Source organism: Pan troglodytes, chromosome X (assembly GCF_028858775.2).
Source record: "Pan troglodytes isolate AG18354 chromosome X, NHGRI_mPanTro3-v2.0_pri, whole genome shotgun sequence".
Lineage (NCBI taxonomy): Eukaryota > Metazoa > Chordata > Mammalia > Primates > Hominidae > Pan > Pan troglodytes.
In genome coordinates this window covers 75,908,575-75,930,867 of record NC_072421.2, presented here as the reverse complement: position 1 = coordinate 75,930,867, position 22,293 = coordinate 75,908,575, and the positions used below count along the sequence as shown (strand labels likewise).

General features: G+C 40.4%; 1 protein-coding gene across 2 annotated transcripts in view; it reads left to right on the top strand.

Annotated features, from left to right (window-relative positions):
- Positions 1 to 19,737, top strand: part of TAF9B (TATA-box binding protein associated factor 9b) — a 43,179-nt gene extending 23,442 nt beyond the window's left edge. Inside the window, exons 1-8 of one of the 2 annotated variants that reach the window (XM_016943182.3) lie at positions 8,237 to 8,529; positions 9,792 to 9,917; positions 10,554 to 10,635; positions 11,380 to 11,516; positions 11,595 to 11,729; positions 12,486 to 12,561; positions 16,032 to 16,142; positions 17,709 to 19,737. In XM_016943182.3, the coding sequence (XP_016798671.3) occupies positions 8,488 to 8,529; positions 9,792 to 9,917; positions 10,554 to 10,635; positions 11,380 to 11,516; positions 11,595 to 11,729; positions 12,486 to 12,561; positions 16,032 to 16,142; positions 17,709 to 17,872 (873 nt within the window). In that variant the 5' untranslated portion in view covers positions 8,237 to 8,487 and the 3' untranslated portion in view covers positions 17,873 to 19,737. Of the gene's footprint in view, positions 1 to 8,236; positions 8,530 to 9,791; positions 9,918 to 10,553; positions 10,636 to 11,379; positions 11,517 to 11,594; positions 11,730 to 12,485; positions 12,562 to 16,031; positions 16,143 to 17,708 lie in introns of those variants that run through there. The other variant, XM_063804192.1, reaches the window with a different exon arrangement.
- Positions 19,738 to 22,293: the final 2,556 nt, after the last annotated feature.

Genomic DNA, 22,293 nt, shown 5'->3' with positions numbered 1-22,293 from the left:
TCCATCAAAAAACCATCAGAACTGACAAATTCAGTAAAGTTGTAGAATACAAAATCAACATACAAAAATCAGTAGCATTTCTATATACCAACAGTAAACAATGTGAATAAAAAATAAACAAAAAAAATCCTATTTAAAATTGCCACAAATAAATTTAAATACCTAAAAATTAACCTAAGAAGGTCTATTAGTCCATTTTCACACCACTGATAAAGACATACCCAAGACTGGGCAATTTACAAAAGAAAGGGGTTTAATGGACTTACGGTTCCACGTGGCTGCAGAAGCCTCACAATCAAGGTGGAAGGCAAGAAGGAGCAAGTCATGACTTACATGGATGGCAGCAAGCAAAGACAGAGATTGTGCAGGGGGACTCCTCTTGATAAAACCATCGGATCTCCTGAGACTTATTCACTATTGTTAAAACAGCAGGGGAAAGACCCACCCCCATGATTCAATTACCTTCCACTCTACCTTCCACAACACGTGGGAATTGCGGCAGTTACAATTCAAGATGAGATTTGGGTGGGGACATAGCCAAACCATATCATTCCAACCCTGGCCCCTTCCAAATCTCATATCCTCACATGTCAAAGCCAATCATGCCTTTGCAACAGTCCCCCAGTCTTAACTCATTTCAGCATTAACTCAAAAGTCCACAGTCCAAAGTCTCATCTGAGACAAGGCAAGTCACTTCTGCCTATGAGCCTATGAGCCTGTAAAATCAAAAGAAAGCTACTTACTTCCTAGATACAATGGAGGTACAGGCATTGGGTAAATACAGCCATTCCAAATGGGAGAAATTGGCCAAAAGAAAGGGGCTACAGGCCCCGTGCAAATCCAAAATCCAGCAGGGCAGACAAATCTTAAAGGTCCAAAATGATCTCCTTTGACTCCATGTCTCACATCCAGGTCAAGCTGATGCAAGAGGTGGGTTGCCATGGTCTTGGGTAGCTCTAGCCCGGTGGCTTTGCAGGGTATAGCCTCCCTCCTGGCTGCCTTCACAGGCTGGCAGTGAGTGTGCAGCTTTTCCAGATACACAGTACAAGCTGTCAATGGATCTACCATTCTGGGGTCTGGAGGACAGTGGCCCTCTTCTCACAGCTCCACCAGGTGGTACCCCAGTAGGGACTCTTTGTGGGGACTCTGACCCCACATTTCCCTCCCATACTGCCCTAGCAGAGGTTCCCCATGATGGCTCCACGCCTACAGCAAACTTCTGCCTGGAGATCCAGGCATTTCCATACATCCTCTGAGATCTAGGCAGAGGTTCCCAAACCTCAATTCTTGAATTCTGTGCTCTTTCAGGCTCAATACCATGTGGAAGCTGCCAAGGCTTGAGGCTTGAACCCTCTAAAGCCACAGCCCAAGCTCTACATTGACCCCTTTCACCCATGGCTGGAGTGGCTGGGATGTGGGGTAGCAAGTCCCTAGGCTGAACACAGCACAGGGACCCTGGACCTGGCCCACAAAACCACTTTTTCCTCCTAGGCCTCTGGGCCTGTGATGGAGGGCCTGCCCTGAAGACCTCTGACATGCCCTGGATACATTTTCCCCATTGTCTTGGGGATTAACATTCAGCCCCTTGTTACTTATGCAAATTTCTTCAGTGGGCTTAAATTTGTGCTCAGAAAATGGGATTTTCTCTTCTATGCCATTGTAAGGCTGCAAATTTTCCAAACTTTTATGCTTTTCTTCCCTTATAAAACTGAATGCCTTTAACAGCACCCAAGTCACCTCTTGAGTGCTTTGCTGCTTATAAATTTCTTCCACCAGATACCCTAAATCATCTCTCTCAAGTTCGAAGTTCCACAAATCTCTAAGGCAGGGGCAAAATTCCACCAGTCTCTTTGCTAAAACATAACAAGAGTCACCTCTGCTCCAGTTCCCAACAAGTTCCTCATTTCCATCTGAGACCATCTTAGCCTGGACTTTCTTGTCCATATTGCTATCAGCATTTTGGGCAAAGCCATTAAACAAGTCCCTAGGGAGTTTCAAACTTTCCCACATTTTCCTGTCTTCTTCTGAGCCCTCCAAACTGTTCCAACCTCTGCTTGTTACCCAGTTCCAAAGTCACTTCCACATTTTTGGGTATCTTTTCAGCAGCACTCCACTTCTGGTACCAATTTATTGTATTAGTCCATTTTCACACTGCTGATAAAGATATACCTGAGACTGGGCAATTTACAAAAGAAAGAGGTTTAATTGGACTCAGTTCGACGTGGCTGGGGAGACCTCAGAATCATGGCAGAAGGCAAGGAGGAGCAAGTCACGTCTTACATGGATGGCAGCAGGGAAAAAGAGAGACCTTGTGCAGAAAAACCGTAGATTTTTAAAACCTTCAGATCTCATGAGACTCATTCACTCTCACAAAAACAGTGCAGGAAAGACTCACCCCCATAATTCAGTCACCTCCCACCGGGTTCCTCCCATGACATGTGGGAAATGTGGGAGTTACAATTCAAGACGAGATTTGGTTGGGGACACAGTCAAACCATATTACTACCCAAAGAAGACTACCTCAAGGCATTTAATAATCAGAACCCCAAAGATCAAGGACAAACAAAGGATCCTAAAAGCAGCAAGAGAAAAGAAACAAATAACATACAATGGAGCTGCAATACATCGGGCACCAAACTTTTCAGAGAAAACCTTACAGGCCAGGAGATCTGTAAGGTACAAGCAATCTACAGATTCAACAAAATTTCCATCAGTATACCGATGACATTCTTCACAGAAACAGAAAAAACAATCCTAAAATGTTTATAGAACCAATAAAACTCCAGAATAGCCAATGCTATCCTAAGCAATAAGAACAAAACTGGAGGAATCACATTACCTGACTTCAAATTATATTACAGAGCTACAGTTACCAAAACAACATGGTACTGGCATTAAAATGGACACATAGACCAATGGAACAAAGTATAAAATCCAGAAACAAATCCACACAAATACAGTGAACTCATTGTTGACAAAGGTGCCAAGAATGTACACTGGGAAAAAGACACTCTCTTCAATAAATGGTGCTGGGAAAACTGAATATCCATACGCAGAAGAATGAAACTAGACTCATATATCTCTTGCCATATACAAAAATCAAATCAAAATGGATTAAATACCTAAATCTAAGACCTGAAACTATGAAACTACTGAAACAAAACACTGGAGAAATTCCAAGAGGCATCAATCTTGGCAAAGATTTCTTGAGTAATACCCCACAAGCACAGGCAACCAAAGCAAAAATAGGCAAATGAGATCACATCAAGTTTAAAAGCTCCTGTACAGCAAATGGTGCAACCAACAATGTGAAGAGACTACCCACAGAATAGGAGAAAATATTTGCAAACTACCCATCTGACAAGGGATTAATAACCAGACAATATAAGAAGCTCAAACAACTCTATAGGAAAACAATCTAATAATCTGATTTTAAAAAATAGGCAAAAGAGTTGAATAGACATTATCAAAAGAAGACACAAAAATGGAAAATGTATATGAAAAGGTGTTTGACATCATTGACCATCAGAGAAATACAAATCAAAACTACAATGAGATATTATCTCATTCCAGTTAAAATGGCTTTTATACAAAAGACAGGCAATAACAAATGCTGATGAGGGTGTGGAAAAAAGAGAGCCCCCTACACTGTTGGTGGGATTGTAAATTATTAATACTCAACCACTATAAAGAAGAGGTTTGGAGGTTCCTCAAAAAACTAAAAATAGAGTACCATGTAATCCAGCAATCTGACTGCTGGGTATATCCAAAAGAAAGAAAATCCATATACCAAAGAGATGTCTGCACTCCCATGTTTGTTGCAGTACTCTTCACAATAGCCATCATTTGGAAGCAGTCTAAGTGTCCATCAACAGATGAATGGATAAAGAAAATGTGGTACCAAAACAAGGATGCCCTCTCTCACCACTCCTATTCAACGTAGTATTGGATTCCTGTCCAGAGCAATCAGGCAAAACAAACAAAGGGCATCCAAATAGGAAGAGAGGACTTCAAACTGTCCCTGTTTGCAGATGACATGATTCTGTGTCTAGAAAATCCATAGTCTCAGGCCAAAAGCTCCTTTAGCTGATAAACAACTTCAGCAAAATTTCAGGATACAAAAATCAATGGACAAAAATCACTAGCATTTCTATACACCAATAACAGTGAAGCCAAGAGCCAAATCAGGAATACAATGCCATTCACAATTGCCACAAAAAGAATAAAATACCTAGAAATATAGCTAACCAGTGAGGTGAAAGATCTCTACAATGAGAACTCCAAAACACTGCTTAAAGAAATCTGAGATGAGATGATACAAACAAATGGAAAAACATTCCATGCTCATGGATAGGAAGAATCAATATTGTTTAAATGGCCATACTGCCCAAAGTAATTTACAGATTCAATGCTATTCCTATCAAACCACCAATGACATTCTTCACATAACTAGAAAAAGATGTTTTTTTCTTTTTTTTTTTTTTTTGAGACAGAGTCTCGCTCTGTTGCCCAGTCTGGAGTGCAATGGCGTGATCTCAGCTCACTGCAACCTCCACCTCCCGGGTTCAAGCAATTCTCCTGCCTCAGTCTCCCGAGTGGCTGGGATTACAGGCACCCACCACCGCACCTGGCTAATTTTTGTATTTTTAGTAGAGACTAAAAATCTCTACTAAAAGTGGGTTTCGCCATGTTGGCCAGGCTGGTTTTGAACTCCTGACCTCAGGTGATCCACCCGCCTCGGCCTCCCAAAGTGCTGGGATTACAGGCATGAGCCACCATGCCCGGCCAAAAAAACTATTTTAAAATTCATCTGGAACCAAAAAAAAAAAAAAAAAAAAAAGAGCCCGAATAGCCCAGGCAACCCTAAGCAAAGAGAACAAAGCTGGAGGCATCACATTACCTGACTTCAAACTATACTACAGGACTACAGTAATCAAAATAGCACAGTGCTGATACAAAAACAGACACATAGACCAATGGAACAAAATAGGGAACCCAGAAATAAAGTCATACACCTACAACCATCTGATCTTCAACAAAGCTGACAAAAACAAGCAATGGGGAAAGGACTCCCTATTCAATAAATGGTGCTGGGATATCTGGCTAGCCATAGACAAAAGATTGAAACTGGACCCCTTTCTTATACCATATACAAAATCAATGCAAGATGGATTAAAGACTTAAATGTAAAATTCGAAACTATAAAAATCCTGGAAGACAACACAGGCAATACCATTCTGGACATAGGAATGAGCAAAGATTTATAATAAAGATGCCAAAAGCAATTGCAACAAAAGCAAAAACTGACAAATGGGATCTAATTAAACTTGAGAGCTTCTGCACTGCAAAAGAAACTATCAACAGAGTAAACAGACAACCTACAGAATGGGAGAAAATATTTGTAAACTACGCATCTGACAAAGGTCTAATATCCAGAATCTCTAAGCAACTTAAACAAATTTACAAGAAAAAAACAACCCCATCAATAGGTGGGCAAAGGATATAAGCAGATACTTTTCAAACGAAGACATACATGTGGCCAACATGTATATGAAAAAAGCTCAATATCACTGATCATCAGAGAAATGCAAATCAAAGCCACAATGAGATACCATTTCACACCAGTCAGAATGGCTATTATTAAAAAGTCAGGCCAGGCACAGTGGCTTATTTCTGTAATCCTAGCACTTTGGGAGGCTGAAATGGGCAGATCACTTGAGCCCAGGAGTTAGAGATGAGCCTGGGCAACATGGCAAAACCCCACCTCTACAAAAAGTACCAAAATTAGCTGGGCATGGTGGCACACACCTATAGTCCTAGCTACTAAGGAGGCTGAGGTGGGAGGATCGCTTGAGCCCAGGAGGTCGAAGCTGCACTGAGCTGTGAGCGTGCCTCTGTAGTCCATCCAGGGTGACAGAGTGAGACCCAGTCTCAAATAAAAAGAAGTCAAAAATAACAGGTGTTGGCAAGGTTGCAGAGAAAAGGGAACACTTATATACTGTCAGACGGAGTATAAATTAGTTCAACCATTCTGGAAAGCAGTGTGGCGATTCCTCAAAGAACTAAAAACAGAACTACCATTTTACCCAGCAATCGCATAACTGGGTATATACCCAAAGGAATATAAATTATCTACCATAAAGACAAATGCAGGCCAGGTGCAGTGGATGCCTGTAATCCTAGCACTTTGGGAGGCCGAGGCAGGTGGATCACTTGAGGTCAGAAGTTCAAGACCAGCCTGGCCAACATGATGAAACCCTGCCTCTACTAAAAAAATACGTAAATTAGCCGGAAATCACTTGAACCTGGGAGGCAGAGGTTACAATGAACCGAGATCACATCACTACACTCCAGCCTGCGCAACACAGCAAGACTCCATCTAAATATATATATATACGCACACACATACATGTATGTGAAAGTTCATTGCAGCACTATGCACAATAGTAAAAACATGGAATCAATCTAAATGCCCATCAATGGACAGATTGGATAAAGAAATGTGGTACATATACATCATGGAATACTGTGCAGCCATAAAAATGAACAAGATCAGGTCTTCTGGGAACATGGATGGAGCTGAAGGCCATTATCCTTGGCAAACTAATGCAGGAACGGAAAACCAAATACCCCATGTTCTCACTCATAAGTGGGAGGTAAATGATGAGAACTCATGGACACAAAGAGGGGAACAACAGACACTGGGGCCTACCTAACGTTGGAGGGTAAGAGGAGGGAGAGAATAAGGAAAAATAACTATTTGGTACTAGGGTGGCAAAATAATCTGTATGACAAACCCCTGTGACACAAGTTTACCTATATAACAAACCTGCACATACACCCCTGAACATAAAATTTTTAAAAATTTTAATGTGGTACTTATATGCAATGGAGCACTATTCAGCCATAAAAAAGAATGAGATCCTGTTATTTGCAACCACATGGATGGAACCGAAAGTCATTATGGTAAGTGAAATAAGCCAAGGACAGAAATACAAACATCACACGTTTTCACTTATTTGTGGGATCCAAAACTCAAAACAATTGAACTCATGGACACAGAGAGTAGAAAGATGGTTACCAGAGGCTGGAAAGTATAGTGGGAGGGTGGAGACGCAGGTAGGTTTATGTGTACAACAAAATAGAAACGATGAATAAAACCTGGTATTTGCTAGCACAACAGAGTGACTATAGTCAATAATAACTTAATTGTAAATTTTAAAATAACTAAGAGTGCAATTGGATTGCTTGTAACACAAAGGATAAATGCTTGAAGAGATAGATACCCTATTTTCCATGATGTGATTATTTCACATTGCATGCATGCATCAAAACATTTCATGTACCCATAAATATATACACTTACTATATACACAGAAAAATTAAAAATTAAAAATATATATAGATAGCCATTTGTCTTATATTTACATTCCTTTTAAAAGTCTTATATTTCTGTATATAAAGAATACACAATACGATGTACAAAATTTAAATGTGCAAGAGTTAAATTGTTGAGGACAGAAATATAATGAAAAATATTGTTAGATTTTCTCACACATATTATTTAACTTATCCTACTATTAATTACTACTAATGGCCACTGTTTAGTCCTACTGTTTTGTTTAAATAGCACTTATGTAACAGAAAATAATACATACAAAATATATAATTTCAAGTGAACACTTATTCTTAAGTAATGATACATATGGACAATTATTTATAATATGTTATGGGTTTTCTTCATCTAGCACATCTATGTCCTGGGTTGGCTCTCTGAAGGTTGGCCACCCTAAGACTATAGTACCATTCTAGTGGGAGGAAAAATATATAAACAAGATACTATTTGTAAATTGCACAGAATAGAAACTGATAAACAATGGTGCCATCTGTGAAAGTGACATCAGTGGCTGGAACAGGTGAGAGAGGCTTTCTTTTACTAGGGTATTTTAAAGTAGTCTTAAATGTTGTACCTTGCAAATATACCACGTATTTTTATTTTATTTTATTTCTTTTTTTGAGATGGAGTCTCGCTCTGTCGCCCAGGCTGGAGTGCAGTGGCGCAATCTCGACTCACTGCAACGTCCACCTCCTGGGTTCCAGCGATTCTCCTGCCTCAGCCTCCTGAGTAGCTGGGACTACAGGCGTGCCCTGCCATGCCCGGCTAAATTTTGTATTTTTAGTAGAGACAGGGTTTCACCACATTGGCCAAACTGATCTCAAACTCCTGACGTTAAGTGATCCGCCCGCCTCGGCTCCCAAAGTGCTGGGATTACAGGCGTGAGCCACCGTGCCTGGCCCCCACCTATTTTTAAATGTACCTTGCAAATATTCAAAAGCAAGGGACTGTTACTAGTTTTACACAGAGGTTGGCCACAGTAAGAGTGGAGAAAGGCACTAGCTCAGCGTGGGAGCACGTGCTCTCACTGGAAACAATGTATTGAGAACACATGGTTCTTGGTTGGGGGGAGTTCCTGCCCGAACTTCAAGATGGCGGCCAGGTGGACGGCTGATTCTGATGAGTCTGATGAGGTGAGCTGCGCCACAAAACTGAAGGACCCGCTAAGCCTGGGAAATTAGTATGTATTTGTGTATGTGTTTGTGAGGAGAGCCACTGGAGGGTTTTAAGGAAAATAATGATTGGATTTATGACTGAAAGGTCCGTCTAGCTGTGTAAGGAATGTGGGGGGACACTATTTGGGGAGCATATTTCTGTAATCTTGGTAAGGATGTTGGCTTGGACTCGTTAGCATAGTAGCACTGGATGGAGATGTGGAGACATGGATAGAACTTTGGGAGGTCACCCGGACAAGACTTGTTGCTAGATTGAGTGTGGATTGTTGAGGGAAAGCGCCAACATGGCTGCCTGCTCCGTTTCTGGCCTGGGTGAGTCACGGTTCCTGTTCCTGAGGGAGAATCCTAGGGCGTTGGTGGATGTGGAGGGTAAGAATGAGTTATCTGCGACATTTTAAGCCAGAGATAGTTAACTGATGCATATTTTTTGAAAGTCACTGGGGCTGGATGGTAGGTTCTCACGAAAAGTCATTCGGGCTGTTCTGTGGGTGAGGGGCTGGGAAGGGTGTAACTGGGAGGCAAGGAAGGGTCCTGTGTTGGCCTCAGCGGGGAGACAGGAAGCTGGTCCAGGGCCAAGAGAGGCTAGAGGGTCTCTAACGGGCCGAGTGAAGGCTTTAGTTTTTCATCAGTGTGAAATGGGCAGCCACGGTAGGGCTTTGAGTGTGACAAGGGCTGACCAAAGTCTTGCTGTGGGGAGAGCAAGCTATTGGGTAGGATTGTCAGATTTAGCTAATAAAAATCCAGGACACCCGGTTAAATATGAATATCAGAACAATTATTTCGTAGCATAAGTATGGCCTGTGCAAATCTGGGATATACTTATACTAAAAATGTATTCCTTGTTGATGTGACATTCAAACGTAACGGGTCCAACTGTGTTGGACCAAGCAGCCCTAACACCGACTGGGTCTGGAATTCTGGGAAGCCGAAAGGGGCAAAGGTGGTAGCCGTGGAGGTGTGAGGAGGGACCCCCGCAAAGGTGAGGTTGGCCCACTTGGTGCCCTTTGCCGGGAAACAACTCTGGGAAGTCGAGCTTCTCGGCCCCTCTACTTCTTTCAGGCCCCAGCAGGCTCCATGGGGAAGGATTACCTGCCTCTTCCAATACTGAACTCGGGCACCCCAGCGCGTCTCTTCCCCTGGCCAGCGGCTTGCTGAAACTCCCGCCCCCGGCGGCTGGCACGTAACCCCGCCTTCCGTTTCCCTCCTCCCGCTCCCCGCAGGGGTGGAGCCTGAGCGAGGAGCCCGCGAGCTCTCCTCTCTCCTCTGTCTCCGCGGATGACGAGTGGCTGGATAACATGGAGTCGGGCAAGATGGCGCCTCCCAAGAACGCTCCGAGAGATGCCTTGGTAAGTGCGAAGGATAAGCCGCGGATCGCGAAGCCAGGTGCAGCCAGGGACCTGCGAGGCGGGGCCACGCTGAGGGCCTGAGGGTCGGCTCGCACGCTCGTTTCAGTCTAGTCAGGGCCGTCAGGAGGAGAGGGTGATGGGGATGCGCCCTGGCCCCCGGGCCCCTATCTCGCCGCTTGGGCCAAGTCTTGCCAGAGGGTCGCGGTCCAGCGGAGCTTGCGGAACGGCTGCCCAGCTTTGTGTCCTGGGCTTCGGGCCCCTGCCTCCCCCTCGTCTCTAGCAATCTGCCAGCCCTGACTCCGCGTCCAGGGTTCTGATGCTACCTTAACCCGCCGCCACAGCCAAAAATGACAACCAGCTGGAGCTACTTACCTCTGCTGGGGAAGCCAACTTCTGTCTTCTCTTTGCCCCACACCCCGCCCCCAACCCCGCCAAAAAATAAAAATAAAAGTTTTCTGCAAAAGCGTACTATGCGATTTCGTGTGATCACTGACTCACTTGGGAGGGCAAGGGTGAGTAGGACTTTGGAGCCCAAAGAAGGGGAACCTTGTATCATAAATATAAATACTACCCTTCAGTGCAGCCTTGATTTCCAGTACCAAATTCTGCATCTGGTGTTTTTATTTGAATCCACAGGTGATGGCACAGATCCTGAAGGATATGGGAATCACAGAATATGAACCAAGGGTTATAAATCAAATGTTGGAATTTGCTTTCCGTAAGTTAATGAAACACCAAAAACTTGCCTAACTTGTGAACTTGAAAAGATATTTTTATTGTAAGAACATTTTCTTTTATTTTCTTTTTTGAGACAGGGACTCGCTGTTGCCCAGGCTAGAAGGCAGTGGCGCGATCTTGGCTCACTGCGGCCTCCGCCTCCTGGGTTCAAGCGATTCTTGTGCCTCAGCCTCCCGAGCTGGGACTACAGGCACTTGCCACCACGCCTGGCTAAGTGTTGTATTATTAGTAGAAAGGGAGTTTCGCCATATTGCCCAGGCTGGCCTCGAACTACTGACTCAAGTGATCCGCCCATCTCGGCCTCCCAAAGTGTTGGGATTACAGGCGTGAGCCACCGCGCCCAGCCTTGTAAGAACATTTTCAACCAAATTATGTTAACAGTATCATAGAATTCAGCCTAAAGAACGAAAGGAGCTCAAGCTAGGGGACAGTAGTATTCACACTGTGATATCTGTTTAAAACTGATCATATAGACAGGACAATTACTTATTAAAATCAGCATTTAGGCTGAGCACAGTAGCTTACACCTGTAATCTCAGCACTTCGGGAGGCTGTCGCAGGGAGGCCAGGAGTTTCCTGGGCAACATAGTGAGACCCTGTCTCTACAAAAACCCACAAAATTTATAAACCGTCTACAAATTAGTGGAAAGTTTTATTAAGACAAGTAGCCATAAATATTAAGCTGTCTTCATATGTTTAAGAAAAGATTGTTTTGTTCTTATAGGTTATGTGACTACAATTCTGGATGATGCAAAAATTTATTCGAGCCATGCTAAGAAACCTAATGTTGATGCAGATGATGTGAGACTGGCAATCCAGTGTCGTGCTGACCAATCTTTTACCTCTCCTCCCCCAAGAGATGTGAGCAAACTTTGATTTGAAGTTATTTTTACTTACAATTTTTTAAACTGTAGTTCTAATAAGGATTTTTTTTTTAAGTTTTTACTGGATATCGCAAGGCAGAAAAATCAAACCCCTTTGCCACTGATTAAGCCATATGCAGGACCTAGACTGCCACCTGATAGATACTGCTTAACAGCTCCAAACTATAGGCTGAAGTCCTTAATTAAAAAGGTAAGAAATTTTAGTCAACTTTTCTTTCTTCAAAAGGTGGAATATGATAGGGGACTTTGTGAAAAGCAAATTCCTGTAGCTAGTATAGTAGATTAAAGGTTAAGATAACTTACTAGAATTTTTTTAATTTTAAAAAATTTTCGAGCTAGATGGAACTTTAGTGTTCATCTAACTCGTCAGTTTTCACATCAGGAAGCAGGGCCTGAACTCATTTATGAAGTTAGTAGCAAAGCTAGGACTGATTCCAAGCCTCATAACTCCCAATCTTTCCACTATATCATAGTTTTTTAGTGAGGCCTAATAACAGAGGAAATGATACCATCAGGAATTAGGCCAGCTTTCTAAAATATGACATAAAGCTCTCCCACCACTGAAAAAGTTCTCCCCATAATAGGCTGCCTTTTCTGAAGTTCCACTATAAGAGTTTTATTCTTTTTTGGGTTAAGAAATTGACCAATTAAGATTAAAAATCACAAAGTAGTTACAGTCTTATTTGAATGGGGATAACTGCTATCTTAAACTTTAATACTGCATAAGATTATATACGTATTCATATCTATTTTTATATAGATAGAGACATGTATATATGTTTATACAAACCCCAGATTAAATGTTGGATTTAGAACACTGAGAGAACAAAAACAGGACTTTCTTGCCATGGATTATCCATAATCATTTACATCAGCAATCCTAATTTCATTCCTGGTAAATTTAGGTGTCACATCTTAACATTAATTTGTTTTTTAAATCCCCTAGGGACCTAACCAAGGGAGACTAGTTCCACGATTAAGTGTTGGTGCTGTTAGTAGCAAACCTACTACTCCTACTATAGGTAAGTGAGAGGAGACAATGGCATTTCTGGCTGGTAAAGCAGTGCCTCAGCACTTGGTTTTGAACTATAATGCAAGTCAAAAAGTGAATCAGAAATTCTTGTGTATGTGTTACTATTAATAATTTTACTCATCCTCTAGTACAGCTATAAACATACATGTTACTGGATTTCAAAATGAGAAAGCCACAAGGAACGTCTGATCTCAAATGAATATAAAATTGGACATTGCCCCCATTGTTGTTGGTATAAACTCTGATGCCAAAAACAGGAATTTACTCTTAGCTGTGTACTTTACGCCTTCTATAAGGTGCCACACACACTTACGGCAGTAGACTACTTATTAGAAATTTAAATTTCCAAATACATTGATGAGAATACAGTAGAAAGAAGATTAAGGTGTACAAAAATCTTAAGGATTTCAAAGAAAAAAATTGTTTTTAATACTAACCTTTTTAAAACATAGTACTGATTGTTTTAGATTGGTCAGTGGGAGCCCCTTCAAGCTGTTTCCTGTGTCCTTTTGACGTATCTGCATCATTCTGTGATCATTTCTTGCTTTCTGATGCAACAAGATGTTCCAAACTCATCTTTATATTTTTCTGCCTAGGTCCTAGAATCATCCACTTGTCCAAAGAGCTCTAGTTCCTTTTAGTGGAGAATGGTATTTAGAAACCATTATTTGTTTCTTTTTAATATCGTTGTTTAGATAATAAGGAAAACAAATAATGGACTTAGATTTCCTGTTTTTTTTTTTTCCTACATTCCTGCTGGGTTTCTTGCATAGTCTAGTATTCAAAGTATTTTCAGAAAAGTCCCTTTTCACCAGTATTAATTTATTGGCTCTTATTGCTTATAACTTGAGTCCTATAGCTGTCATATAGCTCAGGTATAAACAGCATTTGATTTTTGAGGTGTGTAAACCCTCTCTTCATATTCTCAGGATGTAAATTTGCATTTCAGCATTGTAAAACCAGTTTGGTATAGTATTAGTTGTACATGTCTAATTACCTACCTGTGACCTTTGTGGACAGAAATCTGCATTATAATCTTTGTAAATTTTCATCATATACTGTTTGTCTGTGGGTTCACATTACTTAAATGAATACCAGCTTTTTTAAACCCCTAGGCTGGTAATCAGTTTCGTGTGTTAGGCAGGTTAACCAATTTTAGTTATCAGTTGTGATTTTTATTCCTAGCTAGACATTTGTTGTACATACTTCAGAGACTGTTAAAATCTAGAGCCAGGGCACTACCAAAAAACACCTGATAGTTTTAAAGATGCAAGTTTTTTTGTTTGTTTTTATTTTTTATTTTTTGAGACAGACTCTTGCTCTGTTACCCAGGCCAGGCTGGAGTGCAATGGCACAATCTTGGCTCACTGCAACCTCTGCCTCCTGGGTTCAAGCAATTCTCCTGCCTCAGCCTCCCGAGTAGCTGGGATTACAGGTGTGCGTCACCACACCAGGCTAATTTTTGGTTTTTTGTGTTTTTTTTTTTTTTTTTCAGTAAAGACGGGATTTCACCATGTTGGCCAGGCTGGTCTTGAACTCCTGACCTCAAGTGATCTGCCTGCCTCGGCCTCCCAAAGTGCTAGGATTACAGGTGTGAGCCACCACGCCAGGCATAAAGATGCAAGTTTTAAAATTTAAAAAAATTAAAATGAGTTGGCCAGGTGCGGTGGCTCACACCTGTAATCCTAGCACTTTGGGAGGCCAAGGCGGGCCTATCACTTGAGGTCAGGAGTTCAAGAGCAGCCTGGCCAACATGGTGAAACCCTGTCTCTACTAAAAATACAAAAATTAGCCAGGCATGGTGGCGGGTGCCTGTAATCCCAGCTACTCGGGAGGCTGAGGCACGAGAATCGCTTGAACCCAAGAGGCGGAGGTCACAGTGAGCCAAGATCATGCCACTGCATTCCAGCTTGGACGACAGAGTAAGACTCTGTCTCAAAAAAAAAAAAAAATTAAAATGATTTATATAGACTTAAGACCTGAGTATTTACTCTGTTCAATTGGGGGAAGATCCATCTACAGTCTAATGTGTTCAGTTTTAAAGCCTGAACTCCATACCTACTAAAATGTATTAACAATCCTTAGGCCAAGAAAACATCCACCTACTGTGAGTTTTCTTTTTTCTTTATAAAATAAAATACTTACATTGCTTCATTACGCTTCACCAAATTCTTTGAACTGATCCTTAATACATGGGAAAACTTACCTAGGGATGGAGATATTTTAGAGGAAGGTCTCACCTTCTGTGTTTGGGAGAGAAAGCAGTAAAACCCGGATTTCTCGGTACCTTTGGGCTTTATTCCCTTAGACTTTCTTCACCTTTGTCTCTAGAAATGATGATAATTGTAGTGTCCTCAGCAACTCTATCTCTGGGTAGACTGCTGGTTCCAGGGGGAAGGGATGTATTGGAAAGCCTGCATCCCCAAATGAAAAATTGGAAATGGATACATTTCCATAAATGTATTTTTTAAGAGAGCAATGATGTCAGTATATATATTAAGTCTTCGAGTCTTACAAAATACATTTATTAAGCAAACATTTGTTGAGTACCTATTAGGAGCAAGGTAAAAGAGCCATGTGCTCACAAGGATGAAAAATGTTAGTCAAGGCTTGTAATCTAGTCAATGAGATAAGATAATAATGACTCCTATGACGTTAAGGGAACTTCAGAGGCAGGATATAAGACGTTTAACTGAGAAAATTAAGGAAAGTTTTATAAAACGGGGTCGTATTTGAGCTGTACCTTGGAATAATGGGTAGAATTTAGATGACTGGGGGTTTAGACTAGGTTATCTCCAAGATATTTTTCTGCTTAAAAAGTATCTGAACACAGAAAGGGAATAAATTTTCTGGGCCCACCTGGAGACCTCAAGGGGTGTATTTGATCTCTGCTTTAGTTTCATGGGCATAGATGACATCTTCTGATTCTCAGCAGGTGACCAAGATTAAAAGTGCCAACTAAGGTAATAAATAGAAAACCTGGGTCTTTATTCTGGTAGGTTAAACTCTCATCTTTATGTCTTCATCCAGCTATACCTCAGTGCTTACTGTGTACTAGATGCTGTTTGAAGAGTTTTACAGGGATTATTTTTACTTAATTTTCACAATAATTATATGAAATGGGTGATATATCCCCCATTTTACAGAGGAGAAAACTGAGGCACAAAAATTTAAATAAACTTGCCCAAGGACACTCAGCTAGTAGGTGAGAGCCTGGATTCAAACTCAAGCAGGTAGGCTACAGAGCCTACATTCTTTACCACTATTCTATACTGAATTTTGTAACATCTAAACAAGCTTGTAAATTTTTTTAAGGTTGTTTTGCTCTTATTTCTAATGACTTTTTCCTCACCTTTTATTAGTTTCCTTTGCTTTGAAGATAGTTTGCGGTAAGCTGAGTGTAGAATATAAATCTGTATAAGTCACCTAACAAACATGGTCTGTTTATTGTAACTACAGCAACCCCACAAACGGTGTCTGTCCCAAATAAAGTTGCAACTCCAATGTCAGTGACAAGCCAAAGATTTACGGTGCAGATTCCACCTTCTCAGTCCACACCTGTCAAACCAGGTAATGTGATTGGGAGTGGGGGACAGAATTTGTGAATAATTTGAAATTGTAGAACCGTTTGTATTCCTATAGCAAGAGGTAAATTGTTTTAATACCCAACAGGAAGGTGGCAGTAATGCTGCAAATGAGGGTTCTTCAGAGGGACCTATGAGCCCTCTAAAATTCTGTGAAATTTTACATAAAGTAGTCTCCCCCCTTATCCTTGAGGGATTGTTCCAAGACCCCCAGTTAAATTTACAACCTTTAAAGTTAAATTTATAAACTTTCTAAATTATAAGGTTTAATTTATAAATTAGGCACGGCAAGAAATTAACAATAATTAATTAACAATTACAACAACATACTGTAATAAAATATATGTGAGTGTGATCTCTCAAAGTATCTTACTGTACTGTACTCATCTATTTTTGGATCGCAGTTGACCACAAGTAGCTGAAACTGCAGATAAGGGGGGACTACTATATATGTAACGTTTTGGGGAGGAGGGAAAGAGTATTCAGTGTGTTCATCAGATTTTCAAAGAACACAGTCAGCTAAACAGTTAGGGTCCACAAATCTAAGTCGTCTTCAAGGAAAAGCAGTTAAGGTAAAAGCTCAAGAAAGCGACAAAACTTAGTGATGAATATGTGTATGCAATCCAGAACATAAATGTAAATTCAAATGAAATTGTACCTTTATTTCATAGGATACACACACACACACACACACACACACACACACACACACACAGATTGGAATAAGAATTCTGTCATAGCACAGTTTACTAATGTGTATGTCTAGATTTCATATCTTCTGAAACCTAACCGCACACAATAAGCAACTAACGTAAAATACTGGCCTATTAGAGAAGTGATTCCTGACCTTGAACATAGGCCTTTGTTTAGTATGTTGCATGATGAATCCAGTGCAGTTTCCCATGACTAAATTGAAATTCTAGGTTGTTAAAATACAACAGAACTTCTTCAACCTTGTACTAGATATGTTTAATCTTTATCTATACATAGATCAGAACATCACATTATATCCCGTACATATACACAATTATTGGCAGGGTACAATGGCTTACACCTGTAATCCCAGCACTTTGGGAGACCGAGGCAGGAGGATCACTTGAGGCCAGGAGTTCGAGACCAGCCTGGCCAACGTGGTGAAACCCCGTCTCTACTGAAAATACAAAAATTAGCCAGGTATGGTGGTGCACGCCTATAATCCCAGCTACTTGGGAACCTGAGGCACGAGAATCACTTGAACTCAGGAGGCGGAGGTTGCAGTGAGCCAAGATCACGCCAGCTTGGACGACAGAGCGAGACACTGTCTCAAAAAAATAGTAATTCAAAAATAAATACACAATTATTATTTGCCAATTAAAAATAAAGATTTTTTAAAATTTAATTCAACTCATTGCAGTATAAGTACCTATGTTTCTTCTATGATATAGTTGCACTTCATGCTATTGAAATTGGTATTAGAATTACATTCAGCTTTGTTGTATACTTTTTATCATATGTTTCAGATTCTGGGTAATTCATAGCTTGGTTTTGGGGGGGCTTTCTTCTCTGTTTACAGTTCCTGCAACAACTGCAGTTCAAAATGTTCTGATAAATCCTTCAATGATTGGGCCCAAAAATATTCTTATTACCACCAACATGGTTTCGTCACAGAACACGGCCAATGAAGCAAACCCACTGAAGAGAAAACATGATGATGATGATGACAATGATATTATGTAAGGAATATAGTCTAGTCTAGATGCATTTCAAAAGGAAAGTTGGTTTTGAGCCCAGTATACTGAACTAGAATATTCTAGATCTTGTTTTACCTTAAAAGACTGAAACGTAGCTGCAGTATTTTTCGTCAGTTAAAACTGTTAGATCTCTTTAGTAAACATACAAATGTGTTTTTCAGTAGGCTTCAATTACAAACAGTTAAGTACTTGTTTCTTAATAGTTTCATTAATGTTGAGTCCTAGTATGGCAATTCTGTTTTTGAGACACTTTTCTGCCTTCTATCACTGATAGCAGCATTTAAGTTTCAGATTCTACAGCCTAGTCAGCAGATTTATCTTTGACAGCATAATTTCTGATCTACATTTAAATACTACTTTATTTTATAAGGTAATATAGTTACTTACTGTCACTAGCTTTTTTTTTTTTTTTTTTTACCAAATCTCTCAATATAGGAAACATTTTTTGGAAAGGATGGATTTAGAGGAGAGATTCTAAATCCATTTTGGATGTATTTGTTTCTTTGACTTCCTTAACTTCCAAACTCAACTCCCTTTCTAGATCCCATTCATTTTCTGCACCTCCCCCATAGGCTTGTTTCTCTCCATTGCTGTTAAATGTAGAAGGCCATACCTGGAATTTTAAAAATATTATTCCTGGTAATACAGCTCAGTGTCATTTTCCTATTTTTAAAACATGCTCTACATGCCTAATGTTTTGTGATTCACTTTAACCTGATGGTTTGCATTTGCTGTTTTTCACTCTTATGTCAGAGCAGTTGGGTTTTACCCCTTAGTTTTTATGCCTGTTAGGCTTTACTGTGCTTTTGACAGGTAGTTTTGGGTCAGTTATATTCAGTTTTAGTATTGTATTCCAAGTTGATAACTCTTCCATGTTTCACATTTCTAAATTTAACAGAGATGCTGTAGCTTAAAACATGTTTTGATAAGTAATTACACTGGACCTAGGCAAAACCACTGAAGAACAAGTGTTCCTTTTTACCACATACATATTATGTTTTGATCACTGCTGCTTGAGCCCCGCTATTGGTATAATTCAGATCATTTTAGCTTGTTGCTGAGGATGTCACATATAAGACAGGATCAAACCTGAAAGACACTAATGGTTCATCCTCTATAAGGCCAACAAAGAAAACAAATTAATGTGATGTAACTTGCATTTATGTGCACTCTGCATAGGTTTCCCAATAATACTGTAATGTTGCTGAACACCTTTCCCTGTTTTCCATTTATACACATATTAAAGTCATATTGGGAAAGATGGCAAAGCTTTTGAGAATATAAACACACCTGTTTTGTTTTTCTTAAGTTCAACATACTTTTGTAGAATTTGTAAAATAAATGTTCATATCATAATTGAGAATTTATAGCCAAGGATCCTCAAAACAGAAGTTTCATCTTAGGATAGTGTTTGATATATCTAAGAAAGTCCAGTAACAGAGAAGAAATGTCTCAAATGTCTCGTATCAGTTTTAGTGTTTTTCAGTATTAGGGAAAGGTAATATAAAAACAGGTAAAATGTATAAAAATAGACCTGATCAACATCATAGGAGATAAATATTCATTATATAGCATAGGATATTATTACTTGAATGTTCTCAGGGAGGCAGCAAGTCAGAAGGCCTAGATTCTAGTCCTAGCTCCATCATTTACCAACTGTGTGACCTTACTTCACCTCTTAGCCTTGTTCTCCTCACTAGCAGTAGGAAAGTAACACCTACCCTGCCTACCTCACAGGGCTGTTGTGAGGGTTCAATTGGTATATGTGAAAATTCTTTCAAAATTGTAAAATGCTGTATGACTGTAAGGAATTATTGCATTTGTTCCAAGGTTAATAAAAATTTGAGCTTATCAGTGTTTTCATTTTTTAGGATTCAAGGGAGATGAACAAAGCCCAGTAATTCTGATGGCCAAAGACCAGTAAGATTTGTTTAATGGTTATGTATCAGAAATTCACTTGCTTTTATCTGGAATCAGCATGTGACACCATCATAGTGAAGCAAATTGAAAATGAGTAGAAGAATATGGGTTTAAATCTGTTGTTGTCCTTCAGCTTCTAGGTGGAATTTTTAAAAAATATGTGCTGATGGTAAATGGGATGAGGACACTGTTATCTCGTTCTTCCTTTTATGGGTAGCAAACAAGTGTCTATGATCTGAGTACGAATATAGGAATATAGCCAGCATGGGGCAGGGTGAGAATGGAAGATGTGATGCACACTATGTTCTAAGGGATCCAAGGTGACAGGGAATATTCAAGAGGCAGGAAAGAAAACACTAATCAACTACAGAACAGCAGGTATGCCACCATTTACATTTTAATATATCTATATACAGACAGACAGATAGATAGATACACACATGGGTATGCTCTTTATGCAGAGTCTCACTGTCGCCCAGGCTGGAGTGCAGTGGCGTGATCTCGGCTCACTGCGAGCTCCGCTTCCCAGGTTCACGCCATTCTCCTGCCTCAGCCTCCCGAGTAGCTGGGACTACAGGCGCCCACCATCACGCCCAGCTAATTTTTTGTATTTTTAGTAGAGACAGGGTTTCACCGTGTTTGTTAGCCAGGATGGTCTCAATCTCCTGACCTCATGACCCGCCTGCCTGGGCCTCCCAAAGTGTTGGGATTACAGGCGTGAGCCACCGCGCCCGGCCTCTTTATGTATATTAAATAGCCTTAGATTGAAAGAAACTGGTCTTCCAGAGGTTGCTTCTGGGGAGGGAAACTGGTAGGTAGGGGACTGAGGAAGGTGTCTTCATTGTATACTCCTTTTTGATCATGTGTAAACCCCTGTGCTAGAGGGAAATTTTGGAAATGAAGAAAACAGGAAAACACTGAGCTAAAGAACCAAATTGTTCACTTACGACATGGGAATTATTTTTTTCTGCATATAAACACACATATATAGTCTAGGGTTAAAGGTGAATTTACAACTTAAAGCATACACCTTTGCAATATTTTACCAATAATTCATAATTCCAAATTAGAAAGCACATCCTTATACTGTTTTGTGGGGTTTCTGTTTTGAGGCAGAGTCTCGCTCTGTCGCCCAGGCAGGAATGCAGTAGCATGATCTCAGCTCACTGCAACCTCCACCTCCCGGGTTCAAGTGATTCTCCTGCCTCAGCCTTCTGAATAGCTGGGACTACAGTGGCACCCGCCACCACGCCCGGCTAATTTTTGTATTTTTGGTAGAAACGGGGTTTCACCATGTTGGCCAGGCTGGTCCCAAACTCCTGACAGGTGATCTGCCCGCCTCGGCCTCCCAAAGTCCTGGGATTACAGGCGTAAGCCACCATGCCCAGCCCCTTATACTGTTCTAGCTTATATGCACACAAGTTATCTACTATCTTCTTTGGTTAGGTTAAAAATTCCTTCAGAACATAAATGCTCTTATATTCCCTCTATCACATCTTTAAGCACATAGAAGGAACTCAAATATTTGCCTAATTGACAAGTTGTTTATGACTGGAGATTCCCCCATTCATTCTTTAGGTTAACAACCCAAATAAATGAGGGGTGATCCTGGAAACAGTCCAGTAGAAAGTACTTAAAAGGTACAGTCAGAGATTGTTGGATAGATAATGTTGGCAATTGTAGAGTCTAGGTGCTGGGTTTATGGGAGTTTATGCTTCTTTCAGTTCCATTTGAAATAATTTTTAAAACGTTGGAGGAAAGGTAATCAGTAGGAAAAAGTCACAAAAATTGGACTAGAATTCCTGAGTACCCATAGAGGTATGCAGAAACATGGTACAATTTAAAATTAACTACAAATATGGGTACAGTATTAACTAAAATACAAATGAAGAAAAAACTTGAGCTTTCAAATTTCTGTTTTGTTTAGAGCAACCACCAAAATTTTCTTTTGCTATTCTATCCAGGGTTAAACAAAATAGTCTAGAAGCATCATGTCAGGGATAGAGTCTAGAAGCATCTATAGCCTAGAAGCATCATGTCAGGGACGGAGGCACATTGGAAAAGCATCAGCCACTGGAACCAGACAAACCTGGACTTGAATCCCTGCTGTTACTTACTAGCTCTGTGGTCCTGTCCAAAAGTTTATTTCTTTGTCCCTAAAGGTGAAATACATATCTTGCCAGCACAGAATTTCTGGTCAGACATGGCTTTTTCAAATCATGTTTACCTCTGCTCTCTCCCAAAACTCCATTAAAAGGACAGGAAAGAAATAGGAAGGTAAAATTATAAAGATGATGAAAGAATCCGAATGGCCATTTAGATTCTCAATAGTGACAATGAAACAGTGGCTTCGAGTCTCAAAAAGTGATACTCAGGCTAAAATTCTATATATAGCCAAACTAGGAATCAAGTATAAGGGTCGAATAAAGACATTTTCAGACTTACAAAGTCTTAGAGATTTTGCCTCCCAGGCACCCTTTCTCAGGA